Source organism: Myxine glutinosa, chromosome 1 (assembly GCF_964187855.1).
Source record: "Myxine glutinosa chromosome 1, kmMyxGlut1.1, whole genome shotgun sequence".
NCBI classification, from domain to species: Eukaryota; Metazoa; Chordata; class Myxini; order Myxiniformes; family Myxinidae; genus Myxine; species Myxine glutinosa.
Genome location: NC_136261.1, coordinates 17,390,487 through 17,412,112, shown reverse-complemented (window position 1 = coordinate 17,412,112; position 21,626 = coordinate 17,390,487). Strand labels below are relative to the sequence as shown.

Here is a 21,626-nt window from a genome sequence, read left to right as displayed (position 1 = left end):
GATAGTTAGATTCAACAGTTTGCATGTCATGCACGGCTTCATCAGTATACAGCGATCAGCTGGGTGTGTCCAACTGCACCTCCAGCAACGGTCAAGTTCCGTCATCCACTTGATATGGTCTCGGGAAAGCTTCCTGAATTCTGCACATGAACCGAGGTAATGGTCACTGGTGTTACAGTGAGAACAATAAGGCTTGTGCTTGGTTGTTGAAGAAACATTAAGCGATGGCTGCGTCCTTGTGCCAGCCATTGGTGACTCAGATTTGTGAAACACATATGTGTGATTGTTCCTCCTCGCAAGATGAAGAACGCTGTTCCTTTTTCTCTCATCCCTGGCCCTCACGTTTGTGGAGCACAGCAGCTTGGTTTGCCATACGTTTAGCTTGGAACTTCCCCTGCATCCAACCTGTCAGATGGTGTAAAGTGTAGGTCTAATTGTAATCGGCATTCAAGAGTCCTAAGTGAATGCAGTGCTCAACAAATCCATCACGATAACTTCATGGCAGTTTGCTAATTAGCCTGTCTACATGTGAGCAACATCGTCATTGAAATCCATGTTCACCCTTGAGAGATTGCAACATACCCACAAAGGAGTGCACTGCGAGGTCAAAGTCTTCAAAGGCCTCTGCATCTCCAGTCCCAACTGGTGCCATGTTCATGATAGCGCCACTTTCACTCTGTACGAGTTGCCTCGGCTGTCCATACTTGACCTGCAGGGTTCGTATGTGTGATTACTCTTTCGGGTATCCAATGCCAGCTTGAGAAGCGCAAAAGCACTTTCTCTGCCACTCTGGAAATAACGCAAACTCCTAATTGATACCGCACAGGATGAAGCTATCAGCAAGTCCATGAGGTTGGATGTGGCAGGCGTCGTGGATGGATAAGCTGGATGCCTGTGTGGTGAAGTCAAAGATGTTAGGTGCGGTGCCTCATGACACGTTAACATTTTGTGGGATTAAAATCTGAAGGTTGGAATGGAGCAGTGCTCGTTATGGATATTGCCAGGGTATGTTTACCTGTTGACATCCCTGTAGCCTCTTCATGGGTCCCAGGTTTGACCAGACTCGATCAAAACACGTAGTTTGATGCGTCTGCTTCACATTCTCACTGGGTGATTTATTGTCATTAATGATTAATTATGGAGTGGGTTGGAGGCCTGCAGTGATTTATATTGCCGGCTCTGGCTGCAGTTGCGGTAGCTGCGCTGGCAACAGCCTGATTGGTTGAGATTATGGAGTAAATTATGATTCTCCACTGTGCAGAATCCCACGCTGGGGGATCTCAATCTCCTGCATCCAATAACGACACTATTGAAGGAACTGCGCTCCAACGCGAGTTGAAAGAATTGACGCGACCAAAGACGGAATTCGTCCGAGTTGCTTTATTGAAACAAAACAGCTCAGGTATTCTGAAAAGCCCGTTTTTCGGGCAACAATATATATACACATTTATGTCGGGAAGTTTGCCCGGCAAAAGCTATACCGGGCATGCCCGGGTATCAAGGGCGAGCCTTGGAAAGGCGAGTCTGGACCTGCCCGGGCGTGTTTGGCTGCGGCCTGGCAAGTCGAGGCTGGGCGTGCCCGGGTGCTCTGGGCGAGCCCTGGAAAGGCGATAGCGGGCATGCCCGGACGCTCTGGGCGAGCCCTGGAAAGGCGATAGCGGGCATGCCCGGACGCTCTGGGCGAGCCCTGGAAAGGCGATAGCGGGCATGCCCGGACGCTCTGGGCGAGCCCTGGAAAGGCGAGAGCGGGCATGCCCGGGAAAGACGAGACCGGGCGTGCCCGGGAGGTTCGGGCGTGCCCGGGAACAGTGAGTCCGGGCATGCCCGGGAGAGGCGCGTCTGGCCGTGTTCTGGCCGGTGCAAGGCGATTATGTACATCCAGCGGTAACCGCTACACTATCATCCGTTCTTCCTCCAGTTCCCGTTCAGCCTTCCTTCGACATATCTGTCTTGTTCGATGGATGGCCTAGGCTTCGCGTTCCCTCAGAGACTGGCACTTGATGTCATTGGCCTGGCGCTCAATCTCTTGAACCTGAAGGACTTCATCGCGCAGCTGTTGCCCACATTTTTCATGTCCGTCTCTCACTCTCACTCTCTCTCTCTCTCATCCTCTTCGACTTGACATCTTGGTTCCTCTTTCTGTTCTTTCTGTTCTTTCGGTTCCACTTTTCCATTAAAATAGCCGATTGGACAGCACTCATGTGGGATGTAATATATGTTCAGCTGTAACCAGAGCAATGGCAGCGTTGTGAGCTATGTGTACTGCATCGTGAGGCTGCTATTTGAGTACTGTTGGTAGTCAGGATGTCGGCAATATTCTTGTCCAAGATTTCCTTGTCCAGCTGTTGACATCCGGTTCTAAGGAGTATGAAAAGTAGGCTCTGGAATCCTAATGTGAGGCCAGCTAGTGTGGAGGATAATAGAGAACAGTGGATCCAGGAATAATGGCATGATTAACCTGTTTGGGTAAGATGAGACACCAAACTTCCTTTTCAGCACAACTGTTCAATAAGGCACGGCAAAGATGGTGGCAACAATCTCGCTCACACGCGTAAGAAGCAGGAAGCCGCCGCCTTTCCAGTGGAAATAAATTATAAGAAAAAGGTAAGAGATACAGGCACGCACTATAACAACATGGCATCAACAGATTGCATGGAAACATTTCTCAGCACAGCAGTAAATAGGTTCACGCATGTAAGTGTAGCAGTGTCAGAGGTGTGTTATTTCTGGGGTCGATAGTTTACGTGAAAGTTTTGACTCGGAATTGTAGTTGCCGTTGCTTGGTTGGCAGACTATGGCTGCTGGTTACATCGTTTTTGGAAAGCACTGCTTATGTTCTGTGCCGCTGATGCGGTGCCTCGGTTACCAGTAAGCTGGTACCCATTTTTCCAACGTTGGAAAGATGACAGAAGACTGAGTCAACCCACCTGGTGTTGTTTCAACAGCAGGACAGGTGCTCAATCTCAACACCCGAAGATCTTAATCCAGCACAGCCTTGGAATTGTGGGTAAAAACCCAATATTCCTCCTTTGCTTTTGAATGTGACTAATCTGCTTCCGCGAAATCCCCAATATGTGCTTGCTCGTGTCCGGCGAATGTTTTATCACGAGGTGTTTGGTTAATATCCTCCTTGTGTCCTCAGAGAGAGACAGGAAGATGGGGGTTGTTGAAGTTGAACCTGATACCTGTGGACTGCAAATCCCACCTTCCGATTATTCAGGTGAGAGGACAAGTTAAAAAACCATGTTGATGTTTTCTTCACGTGGTAATAATGTTTGGTCAACGTGACATGTCCTTCGTACAAGGACCAATGATATTACAACCTTCCTTTGTGTCCGGATGGACCTCGACTGGTATCTCACCTCACAGGTGATATTTTCTCGTGTAAATCAGTGTACCTTTGCTGTGGAGAACATGATCAAGCCATCGTGTTAGTATCAGTAAGGTCTACAGTACAGGTGTACGTTACATGTAGCTGCTGTACCTTTAAGGTCCCCTTTTACATTTTTCGTTCCATGACCAATAAACCATCTTGCCTTCCCACAGTTGGTTTTTCCCAGCCCAAGTTTCCCATTGAATTGCGTTTTTGGGATTCGGTTTCTTGTACACCTCTCCTTTCCTATTCCTCTCCAGGCGCTGCATGACGTCATCGCCGGGCCCCGAAGGTGCACTTGTCGGAATTTACGACTCCCTAGATTACGTCATGGTTCCTTTACTCCTATCTTCTGTTCTCCCAAAGTCCCAAACCTCATTCCCTTCTGCTCACCTCCACTCATTCATTCCTATTTTTTTTCCAGCCTGTGCAACCAACTTCCACATTCTCTTAATCTCATTTTTCTCTCCATGTTTTCAAAACAGCTGTTCACCATCACTTCCAAATTTTTCCCCTCCTCTCCAAACGCGTTTTCCTCCCAATATCCCTTCATCGTCTCACCCCGAAGGAGTTGCGAGACAATTGTAACACCACTCTCTATCGAGATGTATTTTTACTTTAAAAATTTGTTTTCTTTGCAACTGCCTGTCCAATCAATGCAAAACCTTAAACATAGGAGGGAGTACCCTTGGAGAGTATTTTATTTATAATTCTGATGTCATAGGTCACATGGTATGGCAGCCATATTGGCTCAAAGGGAAAAAATGGATAATTCCAAATCCGCTCAACGAAAAAGATTGAAGCTTGCCATATGTCATCAACTCCCCATGGTGTATATATGAATGAATGAATGATCGTTTTAAGGCCATTTTCCCCGCTAGAGCGGGGGTTAGCCTTGTGGGCCCCATGACAATCATGGTTCCCTGTTTGAGGCAATGTTTTTATGGGTCGGGTGATAACGTATATGGTTATCACCATATATGTTATCCCCATAACCCATATACCCCCATAACCGTATGTGGTTATGTATATCGGGTGATAACGATGACATCATCGGTGAAGTGGTATTCCAACTAAAATTGGTTGAATCAAAACCCTTATCCTGAAACTTCGTGTGTCTGTTCTGTGAATGAAGAAATAAATTTATGACTATCGGTCACGTGGTCTGGTGGCCATATTGAACCACCTTTAGAGGCCATTTTTCCCCGCAGAGCAGGGATTGGCCTTTTCCGGGCACCGTCCGTGGTCCCCTTTTTGAAGCAATGTTTTATGGCCGGATGCCCTTCCTGCCACCAACCCTGTTTGTTGCCTCTTGCGACACACAGGGAATTACCACTGAACTGGTACTCAATTTGCCGACCTCGGAAGGATGACAGGCTGAGTCAACCTCCCTGGTGTTAATTCAGCAATCGACTGGGATTCGAACTTAGGATCCAAGGATCCCAAGCCAGCACCCTCACCGCAAAGCCAACACCAGGGTCTGGTGGCCATATTGGATTGAAAATAATGGAAACGAGTAGAGCTGCATTCAAAGTGCACCACCGCCATGCCAAATAAATATAAAAAAATACTTAATAAATGGATTATAATTAAGTAACTGGAACTGCCACTTTATAACTGCTGTCAGTGATGACCGGTTTACTCTGCCTTCCCGCTTTCATACAACCCCAATTTCATTGGACATGCTTTGATACAACCCCCCTTGGTGGATACAACCCTGATACACAGACACACACAGACACACACAGACACACAGACAGACACACACACACACACACACACACACAGACACACAGACAGACACACACACACACACACACAGACACACACACACACAGACACACACACACACACACACACACACACACTAAGACACACACACACACACACACACACACACACACTAAGACACACACACACACACACACACACACAAACACACACACAGAAACACACACACAGAAACACACACACAGAAACACACACACACACACACACACACACACACACACACATTTAATTAATTGTACAGTTTCGGTTGTTCCTTAACTTAACTATAAATAATTTAAAGGATTGCTATAAATGATGTTAATTTCACAACATCCCATGTTCAACTTTATTTCAATTGTAAACCTCAAACATAGTTCCTCTACCTAAAGCAAGACCCTTAACCTGTAAGCAACTGACTAGTTTCCCGACTGCATGGATCATCAGCTGGGCACCGTTCCTCCTCAAGGTTTCAATCCTTTCAGCCCAGGACCTCTCCACACGGCGGATCCACAACCTCGATCATGGATCCACATCAATAGATGGTACATCAGTATATCCACAACCTCAGTTGCGTCCAGGCAGTCAGTCAACCCATCAGTGCAACATCACTTATTCCAACTTTACTCCTAATAGGATTTAATGTATTATCATATATTTATAACTTTCCTTACACACTCGATAATATGATATCATTAAATCATGCACATCTTACCTTAAATACACCAATCTACTTTTCCAGCACGACCACACCACCGACCTCTCGATCAAACTGTATTTCGAATGTTCAAACTGTCAATGAAAACGGTTTTTTGCATGCTGCCGTATCCTAGCAACCACTGATTCCTAGCAACATTGATTTGTAGTATATTTAATTATTATATTGTGCTGCATTTACAATTTACATAATGATCTCATGAATAATATTTTTACTATTCGTATTGTATTTTACTAATTCGATTTGGTGCTTTTTTGTGATATTAAAGAAAACTTGTTTTAATCTACCAACTACAGCTCCCTGTGCTAGCAGACGTCTGACTAGTTGTTGTAATTTATTGACCAGTTCAGAGCTGTGTGTGGTTGCTCTCACAGTCCAAATTATTTCACCTGCAACCGTACGATAAAATAGCTTTTTAGGAATGTTGCTGTCCAAGAAAGGCATTCGGACAAAGTGGAATGGTAAGGCATCTCGTTTATCAAATAATTTGGTGTGAAATTTATTATTATGGATATCAATTTGTAATTCTAAAAAGGAAACTGCAGTGGAATATTGGTTTTCCTTTTTTCATTCAAGTTCTTTTGGATATATATCATCATGAAGCTGCTCAAATATAAATCCATCATTAATTGCCAACAAATCATCAATGAACCTGAAGATGTGACTTTTCACTCAAAACAATATGGCGGCCAAACCACGTGACCTGTGACGTCATATTTACCATTAAAATATTCTCCAGACCGAGCCTCCTATGGTGAAAATTTTCTCTCAATCGGTCCAATTAATTGCAGAGAAAATGGTTTTTGAAGGAAATTACTCATTAAAATGGCAGTAGCACTGCCTGGTAAGAAAAACGTTGCGTTTCTTCTTCTTTCAACAATAAAGACTTCTAACTTTGAGACCGTACAACCAATCAGGTTGAAATTTTACACACATGTTCCGCTTGATGAGAGCTACATTGCATTAAAAAGTCAAGTCGGTCAATGCAGTGGTTCAAGAGTTAAAAGCTTTTTAGGATTTTCCTTCAATTATTTATTGCGGCCAAACCATGTGACTTATCAAAACGTCAAGTATGATTTAAACGTCCCCCCATGGGGAACATTTGTGTAAAGTTTCCACTCGATAATTTCACAAATTATGGAGAAGATAGCATTTTTAGTTTATGCTTAAAAACGTCATAACTCTGAAACCATGTGACGCATGATGTCATGATCACTGAACTTTTTGTTCGTCATGGGTATGCGATTATGCATGCCAAGTTTGGGCTCGATCTGTTCAGCCGTTGCGGAGAAAAAAGGGTTTTTGTGTTTTTTGCGAAAAACAATATGGCGGCCGAACCATGTGGCGTTTGACTTCGAAATTTTTTGCATTCTGAGTTTGTTTTTTTTAAACTAAGAATCTGGGAAAAAAATATCATTTTCGTGGGAGCAAAGATGTGTTTGACGAATTCTAACGCCTTAACATTAGCATTTTTAATATACTAAATATGTTTTTTGGTCCCATTGCAGAATTTCCTGTCAAACCGACCAGCGGTTGCTGAGAAATTTAATTTTAAAGTTTTCGGAGGTGCAAAATAGGGTGGAAGAATAAGAAAAATAATAAGAAAAACTTTGGGAATAATAATAGGTTGCTCTCCATTTCATTTCATGGAGAGTAAACCTCATTAATCAATCAGAATTTTAAAAAAATAAAAGATACTGTTTTGCCACAGCACTTGCTCACTATTGTGCCAAAATTACAGCTTCCCAGCTCAAAGGATGGCTGAGATATTGCCCGGACAAGCAAACAAACAAGAAAACAAGAAAAAAGAAAAAAACAAGTAAACAAGTAGAGTGACATTCAAAGTACACCACCCTCATTTCAAATAAATTAATAACATATCCTGCAGCATACGACATGTCGTCGTGCAGCACATGGAGACGGAATTGGGAGGGAGCGGTGTACAATAATAGATTGATTAATTGCATAATTTAAATATTTAATTGATAATCGTAAAATAATTAATTTCTTAATAAATTGGCCAATAGCATACCTAAACCACCACCGTTTCGTCCAAATCTGTTACTTTTTGAAAATCGATTTTGTAATGAATTGAAAAATTAAATAATGAATTGATTAATTGATTCATCAAGAAATCAAAAATTCCTTTTACAGCCAAATTACTTGGTCACTGTCATGTCCAACTCTCAGCTTCCTCACTCAAAAGTTGCCTGAGATATAGCCCAGATGAGAAAGAAAATAAATAAGTACTGAATAAATCGATAAGAATTAAGTGTTCATTCAATCAATTGTTTGATCAAAAATTACAGTTTTTGCCAAAACATGGGCTCACTATAGTGTCCAAATTTCAGCTTCCCAGCCTCAAAGGATGTCTGAGATATAGCCTGGACAAACTAACAAGAAAACAGAATGAAAACAAACTGAGAGAAAACTGAGTACTCCCTTTCGGCACCGTCATTGGTGGGCCCCATTCGGTGCCATATTGGATTAAATGAAAACTAGAACACCACACTCTTCAACGTCACAACGTCGACCGATATGCCTCCGCCCACATTATTACAGCATTATACATAATTGTACAAAGTTTGATTTAAATCCATTCAACTGTTGTTTAGTGTGACATTTTTACCTGTGTTACGGATTCGTCACCTCTGCCTTTGTTGTTATTATATACTTGTAGGATTTTTAGTTTCAGGTAATATTGTTAAGATTTTTGTGTGAAATGAAGATGACTTCAGTGAAAGGTAAAATTAAACGTTTGTGGAGGAAAAAGGAAAACTCTGCAAAGAACCGGAAGGAGGAGGAAGAGAACTGCCATGAGAGAGATACAGCCATGAATCGCATCAAGGCTGTGAGCGGACTTTTTTGATATTGGTCGTGAATGAGTTGAGGCTTCCCAGGGGAGGGATTGCCCGCGACATCGTCCTATATTGCGATTGCAATTAAACCTGCTTCTCAGGGTTCATCGCCAAGTGTGAGTCGTCGTTGGAGAAATCGAGTGCCTCCATTACGGGCCAAGACGACATTTTGTCCTCGAAGAAGAAGAGGCTGTCCGCTTGGTGCATCTTGTCGTGTCGTTGGGATTTCCATATCGACCTTACCGTGTGGAGCGCCGTTGGTTTACGTATCGGCTCAATTCCCATATCGACCTCTCACCTCGAAACTCCTCGTTCGCCGTCGTGCCGATACCTGCCTCTTGTTCTCATCGTTCTGCACGGCTTCAACCAGCGCGTAGATCCGTGGACGGACTTTGGGGAAGGTCACATTCAACTCACGTTGGTCGTATTGTGAGTTTATTGATTTGAGAGCATTGGGGAATGATGGTACCATCATATGTATTGTTCATTTGATGCAAGTGACCTTTTCATTGTACTTTGTGTAATAGTGTTATTAATGTGTATGTGAGAGTTCTTAATACAATTACTTGTTTTGTTCTACAATTGCATTGGTGTGGTTTTACCATGGTTTATTGGAACACGCAAAATAACAAATCTTTCTGCTGTGTTCCCGCTCCCGACTCTGAGGCGCACCGTAACCGGGGTTTGGGGAGGCAATACGTAACACCTGACAAGACTTCTGACCTCACCAAAATATAAAAAAATCAATACACTCTCCACCTTTGATGCCAAAATATAATCAGGTCATCTATGCATCATGAAATGTACTTATATCAAGTTTGGCTAAAATCCAATCACTGGGTCACAAGTTATCACTGCAACCAGATTTTTACCGAACTAGACCTTTAACCTCTTGACCCCAAAATTTCATCAGTTCATATTTACATGCACCAAGTTTGACTTAAATCCCTTCAGCTGTTCTCAACTTATCATATTTTTATGTGACATGACGTTTGGCCTTTAATCTGTTGATTCCATAATCCAATCAGTTAATCTTTGCATCATACATACTGATAATAAGTTTATTCAAAATCCCATCACTGGTTCACAAGTTGGTACGGCAACATAATTTTCACTTAAATGACCTCTGACCTTTGACCTCTTGCCTCCAAAATTGAATCGGTTTATCTTTGCGTCCTAATATATAATTTTGCCAAGTTTGGTGAAAATCCCATGACTGGTTCACAATTTAGCTCGGTTCACAGAATTTTTACCTGACGGTACGTCTGACATTTTACCTTTGACCTCTTGACCCCAAAATCTTATCAGTTAATATATACATTATGATCCATACCTGCACAAAGTTTGACGAAGATCCCTTCAGCTGTTCTCAAGTTATCGCGGGAACAAAAACCTATCGTGGACAGCTGGCGGACAACCTGAAAACATAATGCCTCCGGCGACTTGGTCAACTGAGGCATAAAAATGGAAAACTCCGAATCCGCTCAATGAAAAGATTGTAGCTTGCCAAATGTCATCAACTCCCCACAGGGTATATTGGGTGATAACGATGACATAATCAAGGAAGTGGTATTTCAGCTAAAATTGTTTGAATCAAAATTCTTATCCTGAAACTTCGTATATCTGTTCGGTGAACGGTTTAATTAAATTTATGACTTGATCCGTCACGTGGTCTGGTGGCCATATTGGATTGAAAATAATGTAAACAAGTCGAGCTACATTAAAGGTACACCACCGCCATGCCAAATAAATAAATAATTACAAAAATAAATCGATAATAATTAAGTTAGCAATGAAGCGATTGATTTATCGGAAAATAAATGATGCGGTTTTTGTCAAAGCACGTGTTCACTATTGTGAAATTTTCAGCTTCCTAGCTCAAAGGATGGCTGAGATATCGCCCGGACAAACAAACAACAAAGAAAACATACAAATGCAGTGAAAACTGAATACTCCCTTTCGGCGTGCATCATTGCCAGGACCCCTTCTGCAGCTGGCGATGATGTCATGCACAAAAATCGGCAATACAAACGCTACAGACAAAACTTCTCCAGAACTGCCGTACAGATCGAAGCGAAACTTCATACACATGATCGACTAGCCATTGGGAGTACAGTTAGAATTTTTTTTCACATGCATCTTCATTGATGCAATTTCGCATAATTGTGCACATAAATGGTCGACAAATATCCTAATAATCATTAAAACTATGGATAATGGCAATGTTTGTGACATCATAGGGTACATATGGATATATTGGCCATTAATATCAGTGTGCCATAATAATAGTGTGTTCAGTTCATGAGATTATTTTTGCTCAGAATGAGCGCACGAGGCGAGACTGTGCGCCCCACCGACTGCCGTTCCTGTTTGTCCAGGTTTTCCGAGATTTTATCATTCCGTGCTGCCACTGGTGTTCCCCGCCCCTCCTTCTGCTGTTTATTTTGTTCTGTTCCGCTCTTGCTCTTTCACAAGCCTTGACTTTGTGTGCAACAAAAAAATACAATTGGAGAGGGAAGAAGGAATTGTTTAATGTGTGAATGAATGTCTGCTTTTACAGTTTTGGATTTTGTCTGCACACAAACCTTATTATTAGTCTCGAATGTGATGTCTTTGCAGATCTTCACATTATAAAGGTTGAACCTGAAGCATTGGAAGCTTTGGATCAAAAAGGTGATGAGAGTTTTGCACTCTCTCAATATATTTTGTTGCTTATTGTTTTGTGAATCACTTTGTGGAGATTTCATGGTATTGTTGAATTGATTCAGCAGCATTCTGACTCAATGCTGTGCTTTTTCCATTATATTTTCTTGTCGAGATGGATTGGGAATATTTGGTGGTTGGGTTGGGTGGTGGAGGGAGGGAAATTGCACTTCATGATTTTGCACATCATGACTTCATGATTGCATGGCAAATTACACTGCAGAAGTTTGCGGAAAGTAGCTTTGGGAAAGCACGTTTTTTTGTTTGTTTTTTTGTTTTTGCGTACGAGATCGAGGCTCGTGGAAGAGCGAACAATAATCATAAAAAAAACACAAGAACAAACGGACACATAAAACATAATGAAGGGAGCGGGAGACATGATGGGGAGTGAGAGGGAAGCACACAAGTACAACAGTAAAGAACAGGGACATCGGGAGATCTGTGGAAGGGAGAGGGCTTGGGGGGGAGGCGGCATGGGAAGGGGGGGGCGGGGAGGGGGTGGGAGAGGTATAAAACACAAGGACACTGCTCGGACTTCCAGGAAAGAAGTTGGGATTTCAAAAAAGTTTATCTGGGGTGAATTAACGGGGGTATAAAAGATCAAGGTTTTGGATGGGGGAAGATAAGAGATGGTGGTGAACAGCTGTTTTAAAGACTTGGAGGGAGGAGTGGGATTGAAGAGAGTGAGGGAGTTTGTTCCAGATGTGGGAGTAAAGTGGAATGAAAGAGTGAAGGTGAGAAGAGAGTCTTGATTTTGGCAGTGTCACCAGAAGAGGGTTGCTGGCAGATCTTGGGCGACCTGCAGGAATATTTGGGGAACAGAGCACAGACGGAGCTGGGGGAGCTAGGCCGGATAGGAGTCTGCAGAAGACAGAAAGACCACCTACCTGCCTGCAGTGAGTGAGTGAAAGGCCCTCACCATGAGTCTCATCGTGGGAAATTCCAATGATTCTGAAGGGCTTTGGTTTCAACAGCATGAAGCCGAGCTAGGTGTGAGGCAGGAGCACCAGCCCAGAGGGGAGAGCAGTATTCCATTGAGCAGTGGATGAAAGCCTTGTATGTGGTGAGGAGCTCAAGTGTGCCAAGGAAGGACTTCGCACGATGGAAGATGCCCAGTCGGCGACTGGCTTTGGAGGCCAGCTTGGAAATGTGGTTTTCCCAGGAAAGATCATGGCAGATAGTGAGACCCAAAAGCTTGAGTGACAGATGTTCTGTGAACTGGAGGGACAGATCATGACAGTGACAGAACTGGAGAGACTGGTTGAGAAAGGAGATGGGAGGGTTGTCCTGTCGGTCATTTCGGAGAGACATCGTAAGAGTGTGATTTGTCAGGATTGAAAGACATGTTCCACTTGTTTGACCAGTCTGTGATTTTGTCCAGGTCTGCAGAGAGTGAAGAGGCTGCAGACTGCCAATCTGAGGAATGAGGAATGGCACGGCAGAGGGTGGAGTAATCAGCAAAGAGAGAGAGAGGCTGATGAGGAATCGAGTTCTGAAAGGAGTATCGAGTTTGAGAGGCAGACTCGTCAGAGGCATTACACGAGTTGGAGATCAGTCAGAAGTGCTTTGTAGATTGGAGATTGAGACAAGAGCTGCAGCATTTGGAGTATCGGATCTAGAGAGGCAAGTCAACGTCCAAGCTACAGTCGGTGGCAGTTATAGTCGAGTTGTGGCCTCAAAGATTGGAGCCAGACTGTATGCTGTATTGGTTTGGGGAATGCACTGATGAGCACGCCTCCATTCCAGTCCAGCTCACCTTACTCTGTGCCATTCTCCAGCACCTCAAAGGACGGAAGGCCACCCTCCTCGACATCCTCATTTCAGGAAGAAAGTTTGTTTGTTTGTTTGTGCATTCGTACCCTGCAGGAACCAGTGCAACCAAACTTTCCATGGCATCCTCTTTCATCCAGAGGAAGGTCGAGGTCTCTGCTTGGAAAGAGAAAATCACATCAGATAAAACCAGATAATTGCCCTTCATGCTTTTGTCAGGTCTTGTGTTTGTACACTGCCTGGGTATTTTCCTGGGAGCGATAGAGTAATTTGAATTGTGAAGATTGGATGTTGAGGTTGAAGTGATTTGTTGTTTTTCGGTTTTATATGCAGAAAATACACAGAGATATCAAATGAATCCAATGAAAATTGACTATTTTGTGACCTAGACCTTTTGACCAATTGCCCTCTTGACCTATTGCCCCTCAAAAACAAGAGGCTTCGAGCTTGTCACTGCCTCTACCAGGTGCTCACGTTTCATGAAGATCAGCGTACAACTCCTGCAGGCGATTAACATCCAGACAAACAGACAGGGGTAAAACGATAACCTCCTCAACCTTTGGTGGTTGAAGTAACAACAAGGATGGAATACTGTTTGATACAAATTAATGTAATTGTTTCTCATCCACATTTTCTTGAATTACAAGTCTTCATTCAACTCGGTCTTTCACCCTGAAGTTGTTCACCCGCAATGTCTCGAATTACGAGTGCACTTCACAGCTGTGTAGGTATTTCGTGCCCTTTTAAATACATGCTTGCCGTACGGTAACTGTCCAGCATGTATTGTTTTTGGTAAAATGTGGAGAATCTCAGATTGTTGCGGAAAGAAAATGTAACTGTTTAGTGCAGGAATGTCTGGTTTTTTTTCATTTTAAATTTTATCGACACACGAACTTTGTTATTAGTCTCTCATGTGATGTGTTTGCAGATCTTCACATTGTAAAGATTGAACCTGAAGCTTTGGATCAAAAAGGTGATGAGAACTTTTGGACTCTCTTTCAATTTATTTTGTTGCCTTTCGATTTATGAATCACTTTGTGGAAATTACACAGCAACTAGTATAAAGCCCGTCAGAAATGAAGGGTTGGAGTAGTTTTTGACAGTACAGCCACGTGAACATGCCAAAGGCTGAAGTCTGGGCCTCATGTCAGGTGTGCTTGTATCATCTTTATTTATTAGACATCATGCAGACGTAAACGAACACTCGTTTTACTTTGCGCACATTGCACATCGCGTGCAGCGAATTTCACCTCCCTGTTCGTTGTATTTATTGTGATTTTAAAAAATACCGCTTCTGTGCACCGACCTTGGGGCTCATTTTGCAAGCCACCGTCGACCATTCCAATGTAACAGAAATAATTACTCTTCTTTTAGGTGTTCAGTGTCGTTTGTGTCATTTTTGTCTTCTGTTTCATCGGCGTCTTTTGGGTCATTTGAGGCCTTTGGGTCCTCTAGGTCTTTTGAGTATTTGGGTCCCTTTTTTTTTTCTTCTTTTTTTTTTGTATACTGAATCGAGGCTCGTGAAAGAGCAAACATTTACATCACAAACAGATCAACCAGACAAACATAATATATAAAAAGAGGGAGCGGAAGACAAGATGGGGAGAGAAGGAGAAGCACACAAACGCAACATTTGAGAGCAGGGAGATGTGGGGGAGGGAGAGGGCTTGGGGGGACGAGGCGTGGGAAGGGGGGGGGGGGTTCGGAGAAGTATAAAACACAAGGACTTCCAGGAGAGAAGTTGGTATTTCAAAAAAGTGGATTTGGGGTGAAATTAGCAGGAGTAGAAAAGATCAAGGTTTTGGATGGGGGAAGATAAGAGATGGTGGTGAACAGCTGTTTTAAAGACCTGGAGGGTGGAGTGGGATTGAAGAGAGTGAGGGAGTTTGTTCCAGAGGTGGGAGAAAAGAGGAGTGAAGGTGAGCAGAGAGTCTTGATTTTGGTAGTTTAACCGTAAGAGGGTTGCTGGCAGATCTTGTGCGACCTGTAGGAATATTTGCGGGACAGAGCCCAGAGAGGGCTGGGGGGGGGGGGGGGCAAGGCCAGAGAGGAGTCGGTAGAAGATGGAAAGACCAGCAACCTGCCTGCGGTGAGTGAGTGAGAGGCCCTTGGAGTTAGCTTCATCGCGGGAGATTCCAATGATTCTGAACGCTTTGGTTTCAACAGCGTGAAGACGAGCTAGGTGTGAGGCAGGAGCACCAGCCCAGAGGGAAGAGCAGTATTCCATTGAGCTGCGGATGAAAGCCTTGTATGTGGTGAGGACCTCAGATGTGCCAAGGAAGGACTTCGCACGATGGAGGATGCCCAGTCGGCGACTGGCTTTGGAGGCCAGATTTGAAATGTGGTTTTCCCAGGAAAGATCATGGCAGACAGTGAGACCCAAAAGCTTGAGTGACAGAACTTCTTGGAGAGGATTATTCAGAAAGTGGATGGGAGGGTTGTCCAGTCGGTCTTTTCGGAGAGACATCGTAAGAGTGTGAGATTTGTCAGGATTGAAAGACATGTTCCACTTGTTTGCCCAGTCTGTGATTTTGTCCAGGTCTGCAGAGAGTGAGGAGGCTGCAGACTGCCGATCTGAGGGATGAAGAATGGAGAGACAGAGAGTAGAGTCATCAGCAAAGCGATAGAGAGGATTTTCAAGAGAGTCAGAGAGATCATTGATGAAGATGAGAAAAAGCACAGGGCCCAGACCACTGCCTTGGGGAACTCCAGCCTGAACAGGAAGAGGAGATGAGAGAAACCCATTCAGGGCCACACGTTGACTATGACTAGAGAGGAAGTCCGCCAGCCATGCGTGGAGATTTCCATGGATACCAAAAGAGGAGAGTTTGGTGAGCAGAGCAGGGTGCGTGACCGTATCGAAGGCACGTGATATGTCGAGGGAGACAGCTCTAATTTCCTATTTGGCATTGAGGACCTCAATCCATTGCTTAGAAAGCAGAAGCAGCATGTCCAGAGTAGAGTGACCAGGTCTGAAACCAAATTGATGATCAGAGATCAAGCCATTGGAGAAGAGGAAAGATTTCATATCTGAAGCAATGATGGATTCCATGACTTTGCTGATAATTGGGAGAAGGCTGATTGGTCTGTAGTTGCTGGGATCTGTTTTTGCACCTTTTTTTTGCAAAGCGGTGATGTTGGCAGATTTCAAAGCAGATGGCAGATGACCTTGAGCAAAAGAGAGGGTGAAGAGAATAGAGAGAGGGAGTGAAAGAGCGGAAGAACAGGATTTTAGGACCCGTGGGCTGATGCCGTCAGGTCCAGTTGCAGAATCAGAGTCGAGGGTTGACAGAAACTTTTACAACCTTGTCAGGAGGAAAGGACACACAGCCCAGGAGCAGCTGGGTACAACTGGGTACGGTGGGTACAGAGAGGGATGGGTTTGGGACACAAGATTTAGAGGCAAACACAGAGTTGAGGCATTCAGCTTTTTCATGTGCGGAGTCAGCTGTGTGGCCTAGGGTGGTCCAAAAAACATCGATCTCTCCGATTTTGATGCTCTACTGGATTATTGTTAGAAATGGTCTAAAACATTCACCCACCAAATATTTTCGCTCAATTCCATCGAGAAACTCATACACACTTCAATTGAAATATGGCGTTTTTCAACAAATTTGGCTAAATGAGAACAATCCAATAGCAACCTAGGTGGAAAAAGTACATGCACTATTGTACGGTCATTTTGTGGTTCATGACTTTTTGCATGCGCTTGCACCTGTGAGTGTGAAATCATCATGGTCGAAACATGTTTGACAATGCTTGAAACATGTTTGAAACATGTTCATACATGTCTGACTCATGTTTCGACCATGAGGACTTCACAGGGGTATGTACCATCAATGACATTATTTCGGAAAAAAATATTTCTAAAGTCTTTGTAAGTCATTAAAATTGACCAAAATGACAAATTTATATGTTGAGTGTGTATGAGTTTATAGATGACTCAGATGCAAAATATTTTTTGGGTGAATGATTATGACCATTTCTAACAATAATCCAATGGAGCATCAAAATCCAGATAAAAAAGTGATTTTTTTGCATTTTTGGACCACCCTAGTGTGGCCGTTTGAGGTGAGGGAGGGGATGGAGGCGGAACAAACACCAGAAACAGATTTGACCAGGCGCCACCAGGATTTGGAAGAGGGAGACAGACAAGAGAGTTCGGTCCTGAGAACAGAGAGATATTGTTTCCTGGCTCTCCTGAGGGTGGACACACTTGTTTCGGGCTTTGTGAAAGGAAATGAGATTTCCTTCCGTTGGATTTGCTTTCCAGGAGACGAAAGCAAGTTGTTTCTGGGCAATAGCCTCACCACAAGATTCTGTGTACCATGGATGGGAGGAAGGGTATGACAACTGAAGAAGAGATGGGATAAATCTGTGCATGAGAGAGCAATTTACTTTGGAAGAATTCCCAGGATGGGTTGATGTCAGAGGCGGTAGAGATGGGAGACCAGATGGAATATTTCCTTACATTTTAACTCTTCACCAATTTGCTGTTTTTTTTCAGTTTCCTTTGTGAAGATTGAACGAGCTGATTGGGATGCTGTGGACACTGCAGGTAATAATAAAGTTGCTTTCCTTGTATTTTTATCCTTGTTGAGGTTCACACTTGCACATTTAAAATACACCAACTTCAAGTTCCCCTGCACTTGATTGATTTTTTGGAACTTGCGAGTCATGAACACTTCAAGGCTAGAATTGATCCTGGATTGGTTATGCTTTGTCGCATAATGCTGGAATATCCACTCTGCAGCCATGGAGATCAAACCCACACCATTGACGGAAATGCAACAAGCTTTCCTGCACTCACCACCAAGCTTTCATGCACTCACCACCAAGCTTTCATGAACTCACCACCAAGCTTTCATGCACTCACCACCAAGCTTTCATGCATTTGGTGCGCATGCGCAAGAATGGAGGTCACGTCTCTTCAAAGCTGTCCATGCGCCGCCGCTTTCGAAGTTAAGTAATTTTTCACAATTGTGTTTTTGTCGAAACTGTATCTTTCTTTCGGTGTGTGTAACTATTGGTGTGTCTTTTATGGGATTCTCGGTGTTGGTTTTTCATACCTGTGTACAGAATCGTCGGTTAGTTCGTGTCGCATATTCTGAGGCCTAATGTAGTAGGCTACCCTGTCCGACCTTGGCTTGAGGCTTTGTTTTTGTCTCAGCGGTTCATCGATTGCACTGCAATTACTTTTGGTCTCTGTTTTTCACGGTCTTTTCACCCCATACTTCCTTATTTTAAAATCTCAACTCAAAAAAAAAAGAAAAAAAAATTCCTTCTTTGTTCTTATCCGTTTGTTCGTTCTTATTTGTTCGTTCGTTCTTCGACCACGTTGTTTGTGATCACGTGATCACGTTGTTAAAAAATTTTTCAACTGTCCCCTGAAGAACTGTATTCTGTCGTATACTATAACACCTTTTCCTCTTCTTCTATAAAAGGATGCTTTCGACTTGCTCACCAAATCTATTCATTCCAAAAAAAAATTCCATCTCTTGCAGTGCCTCTTTCATACATTCCCTAAACTCTCCAGCACTCCACCCATCCTTCAGCGTCCTCAAACGTATTTTTGACTCGAAGGTCTCAAACTCATTTTGCAATAAATGTTCGTTTCCCATTAATCGTACACTTTTCAAAATCTAATCTCACCCCTCCCCTCCAAATATTCCCCATCACCCCTTCCCTCCAAAACTTCCCCATCACCCCTCCCCTTCAAAACTTCCCCATCCCCCGTCCCTCCAAATCTACCCCCATTGCCCCTCCCCTCCAAATCTTCCCCATCACCCATCTCTTTCAAATATTCCCCCTTGCCCCTCCCCTCCAAATCTTCCCCATCACCCATCCCTTTCAAATCTTCCCCCTTGCCCCTCCCCTCCAAATCTTCCCCATCACCCCTCCCCTCCAAAACGTCCCCATCACCCCTCCCCTCTAAATCTACCCCCTTGCCCCTCCCCTGCAAATCATCCCCATCACCCATCTCTTTCAAATCTTCTCCCTTGCCCCTCCCCTCCTAAAATCCCCCCACACCCCTCCCCTCCGAGACTCTCCCTCACTCCTCCCCTCCTAGACTCCCCTCTCACCCCTCCTCCTCAAAGCGTCCTCCCCGCTTCTTCCCCCTTCCAACTTTCACCTTCATCTCCCTCAACCTTCTGCCTCACTCTTCCCCCTCCTCAAATAACACCTCAACCAATCACCATCAAACCTTTTGTCCGCCCCATTCTTCCCTTTCTCCAAGCTATTCTGAAATCTCTGACACACCTTCAACAGCTCTTCCTCCTCTTCCACATCTTACCCTACCGCTCCCCCCCCCCCCCCCTGTTCTGTATCCGATGCTCCCCCTTCCTCTTCTTTAACAGTATGGACCTCAAACATCTGGGGCCTTCGCTCAAACTTGACTGATCTCTCCATGCAGGTTGCTTCTGACAAACCAGACGTGATCTGCTTAACAGAAACTTTCCTCCTTCATGAGGTCTCTGATTCCTTGGTATCTCTCCCAGGTTACTCCCCTCCTCCGGTATGATAGACCTGAGCCTCGTCCTGGAGGTGGGGTTGCTATCTTTATAAAAAAAACTCTCTTCCTCACTCGTCCTGCACTGCCCTCTCTCCACCTCACCCCCAGGAATACCTTTGGCTACGGCTTCCCCTTCGCTCCCACCTTTTGTTCAAATGTGTGTTGTACCGTCCACCAAACAGTGATGACTCCATCTACATCTCGCTGTCTAATAATATGGACCAACTTATATCTACCCATCCCAACTCTCTCTTCCTCATATGTGGTGATTTCAATTGTCACCATGCCAGTTGGCTGGGTGTGGGTACCTCTCTCACCAGCCATGGCTCTTCAGCAAAGGACTTCTGTGACTCACTGGGACTGACACAATCTGTCAATTTTCCCCGACCCGGATCTCAGTCAACGGAGCATCTCTCTTCGGGACTTCGTTATGACCAACTTCCCTGAAAATGTCTGCTGCTCTTCTTCTGCTCCAATCGACTCATCTGATCATGTGCTTGTTAAAGTGGACATCACTCTGACCATTCTCAGAGAGCCTCCTCAGCGTCGACGAGTCTGGCATTTCACTCAGGCCAGCTGGCACGGTCTTCAAGCAGCCATCAATCATCTGACTGGTCTCCCATCTCTACCGCCTCTGACATCAACTCGTCCTGGGAATTCTTCCAAAGTAAATTGCTCTCTCTCATGTACAGATTTATCCCATCTCGTCTTCAGTTGTCATACCCTTCCTCCCGTCCATGGTACACGGAATCTTGTGGTGAGGCTATTGCCCAGAAACAACTTGCTATCGTCTCCTGGAAAGCAAATCCAACGGAAGGAAATCTCATTTCCTTTCACAAAGCCCGAAACAAGTGTGTGTCCACCCTCAGGAGAGCCAGGAAACAATATCTCTCCGTTCTCAGGACTGAACTCTCTTATCTGTCTCCCTCTTCCAAATCCTGGTGGCATCTGGTCAAATCTGTTTCTGGTGTTTGTTCCCCCTCCATCCTCTCCCTCACCTCAAACGGCCACACGACTGACTCCGCACGTGAAAAAGCTGAATGCCTCAACTCTGTGTTTGCCTCTAAATCTTGTGTCCCAAACCTATCCCTCTCTGCACCCACCATACCCAATCGTACCCAGCTGCTCCTGGACTCTGTGTCCTTTCGTCCTGACAAGTGGAAAAGTTTCTGTCAACCCTCGACTCTGATTCTGCAACTGGACCTGACGGCATCAGCCCACGGGTCCTAAAATCCTGTTCTTCCACTCTTTCACTCCCTCTCTCTGTTCTCTTCACCCTCTCTTTTGCTCAAGGTCATCTGCCATCTGCTTGGAAATCTGCCAACATCACCGCTTTGCACAAAAAGGTGCAAAAACAGATCCCAGCAACTACAGACAATCAGCCTTCTCCCAATTATCAGCAAAGTCATGGAATCCATCATTGCTTCAGATATGAAATCTTTCCTCTTCTCCAATGGCTTGATCTCTGATCATCAATTTGGTTTCAGACCTGGTCACTCTACTCTGGACATGCTGCTTCTGCTTTCTTAACAATGGATGGAGGTCCTCAATGCCAAACAGGAAATTAGAGCTATCTCCCTTGACATATCACGTGCCTTCGATACGGTCTGGCAACCCGCTCTGCTCACCAAACTCTCCTCTTTTGGTATCCATGGAAATCTCCACGCATGGCTGGCGGACCTCCTCTCTAGTCGTAGTCAACGTGTGGCCCTGAATGGGTTTCTCTCATCTCCTCTTCCTGTTCAGGCTGGAGTTCCCCAAGGCAGTGTTCTGGGCCCTGTGCTTTTTCTGGTCTTCATCAATGATCTCTCTGACTCTCTTGAAAATCCTCTCTATCTCTTTGTTGATGACTCTTCTCTCTGTCGCTCCATTCCTCATCCCTCAGATCGGCAGACTGCAGCCTCCTCACTCTCTGCAGACCTG

At 44.3% G+C, this 21,626-nt stretch overlaps 1 protein-coding gene across 1 annotated transcript in view; it reads left to right on the top strand.

The window, feature by feature from the left end:
* Positions 1 to 990: 990 nt before the first annotated feature.
* LOC137419022 (uncharacterized) overlaps positions 991 to 21,626 on the top strand; it is a 32,611-nt gene continuing 11,975 nt past the window's right edge. The window contains exons 1-6 of the mRNA XM_078780376.1: positions 991 to 1,005; positions 2,497 to 2,604; positions 2,792 to 2,868; positions 11,277 to 11,389; positions 14,118 to 14,162; positions 17,697 to 17,747. Of these exons, the coding sequence (XP_078636502.1) occupies positions 991 to 1,005; positions 2,497 to 2,604; positions 2,792 to 2,868; positions 11,277 to 11,389; positions 14,118 to 14,162; positions 17,697 to 17,747 (409 nt within the window). The remainder of the gene's footprint in view (positions 1,006 to 2,496; positions 2,605 to 2,791; positions 2,869 to 11,276; positions 11,390 to 14,117; positions 14,163 to 17,696; positions 17,748 to 21,626) is intronic.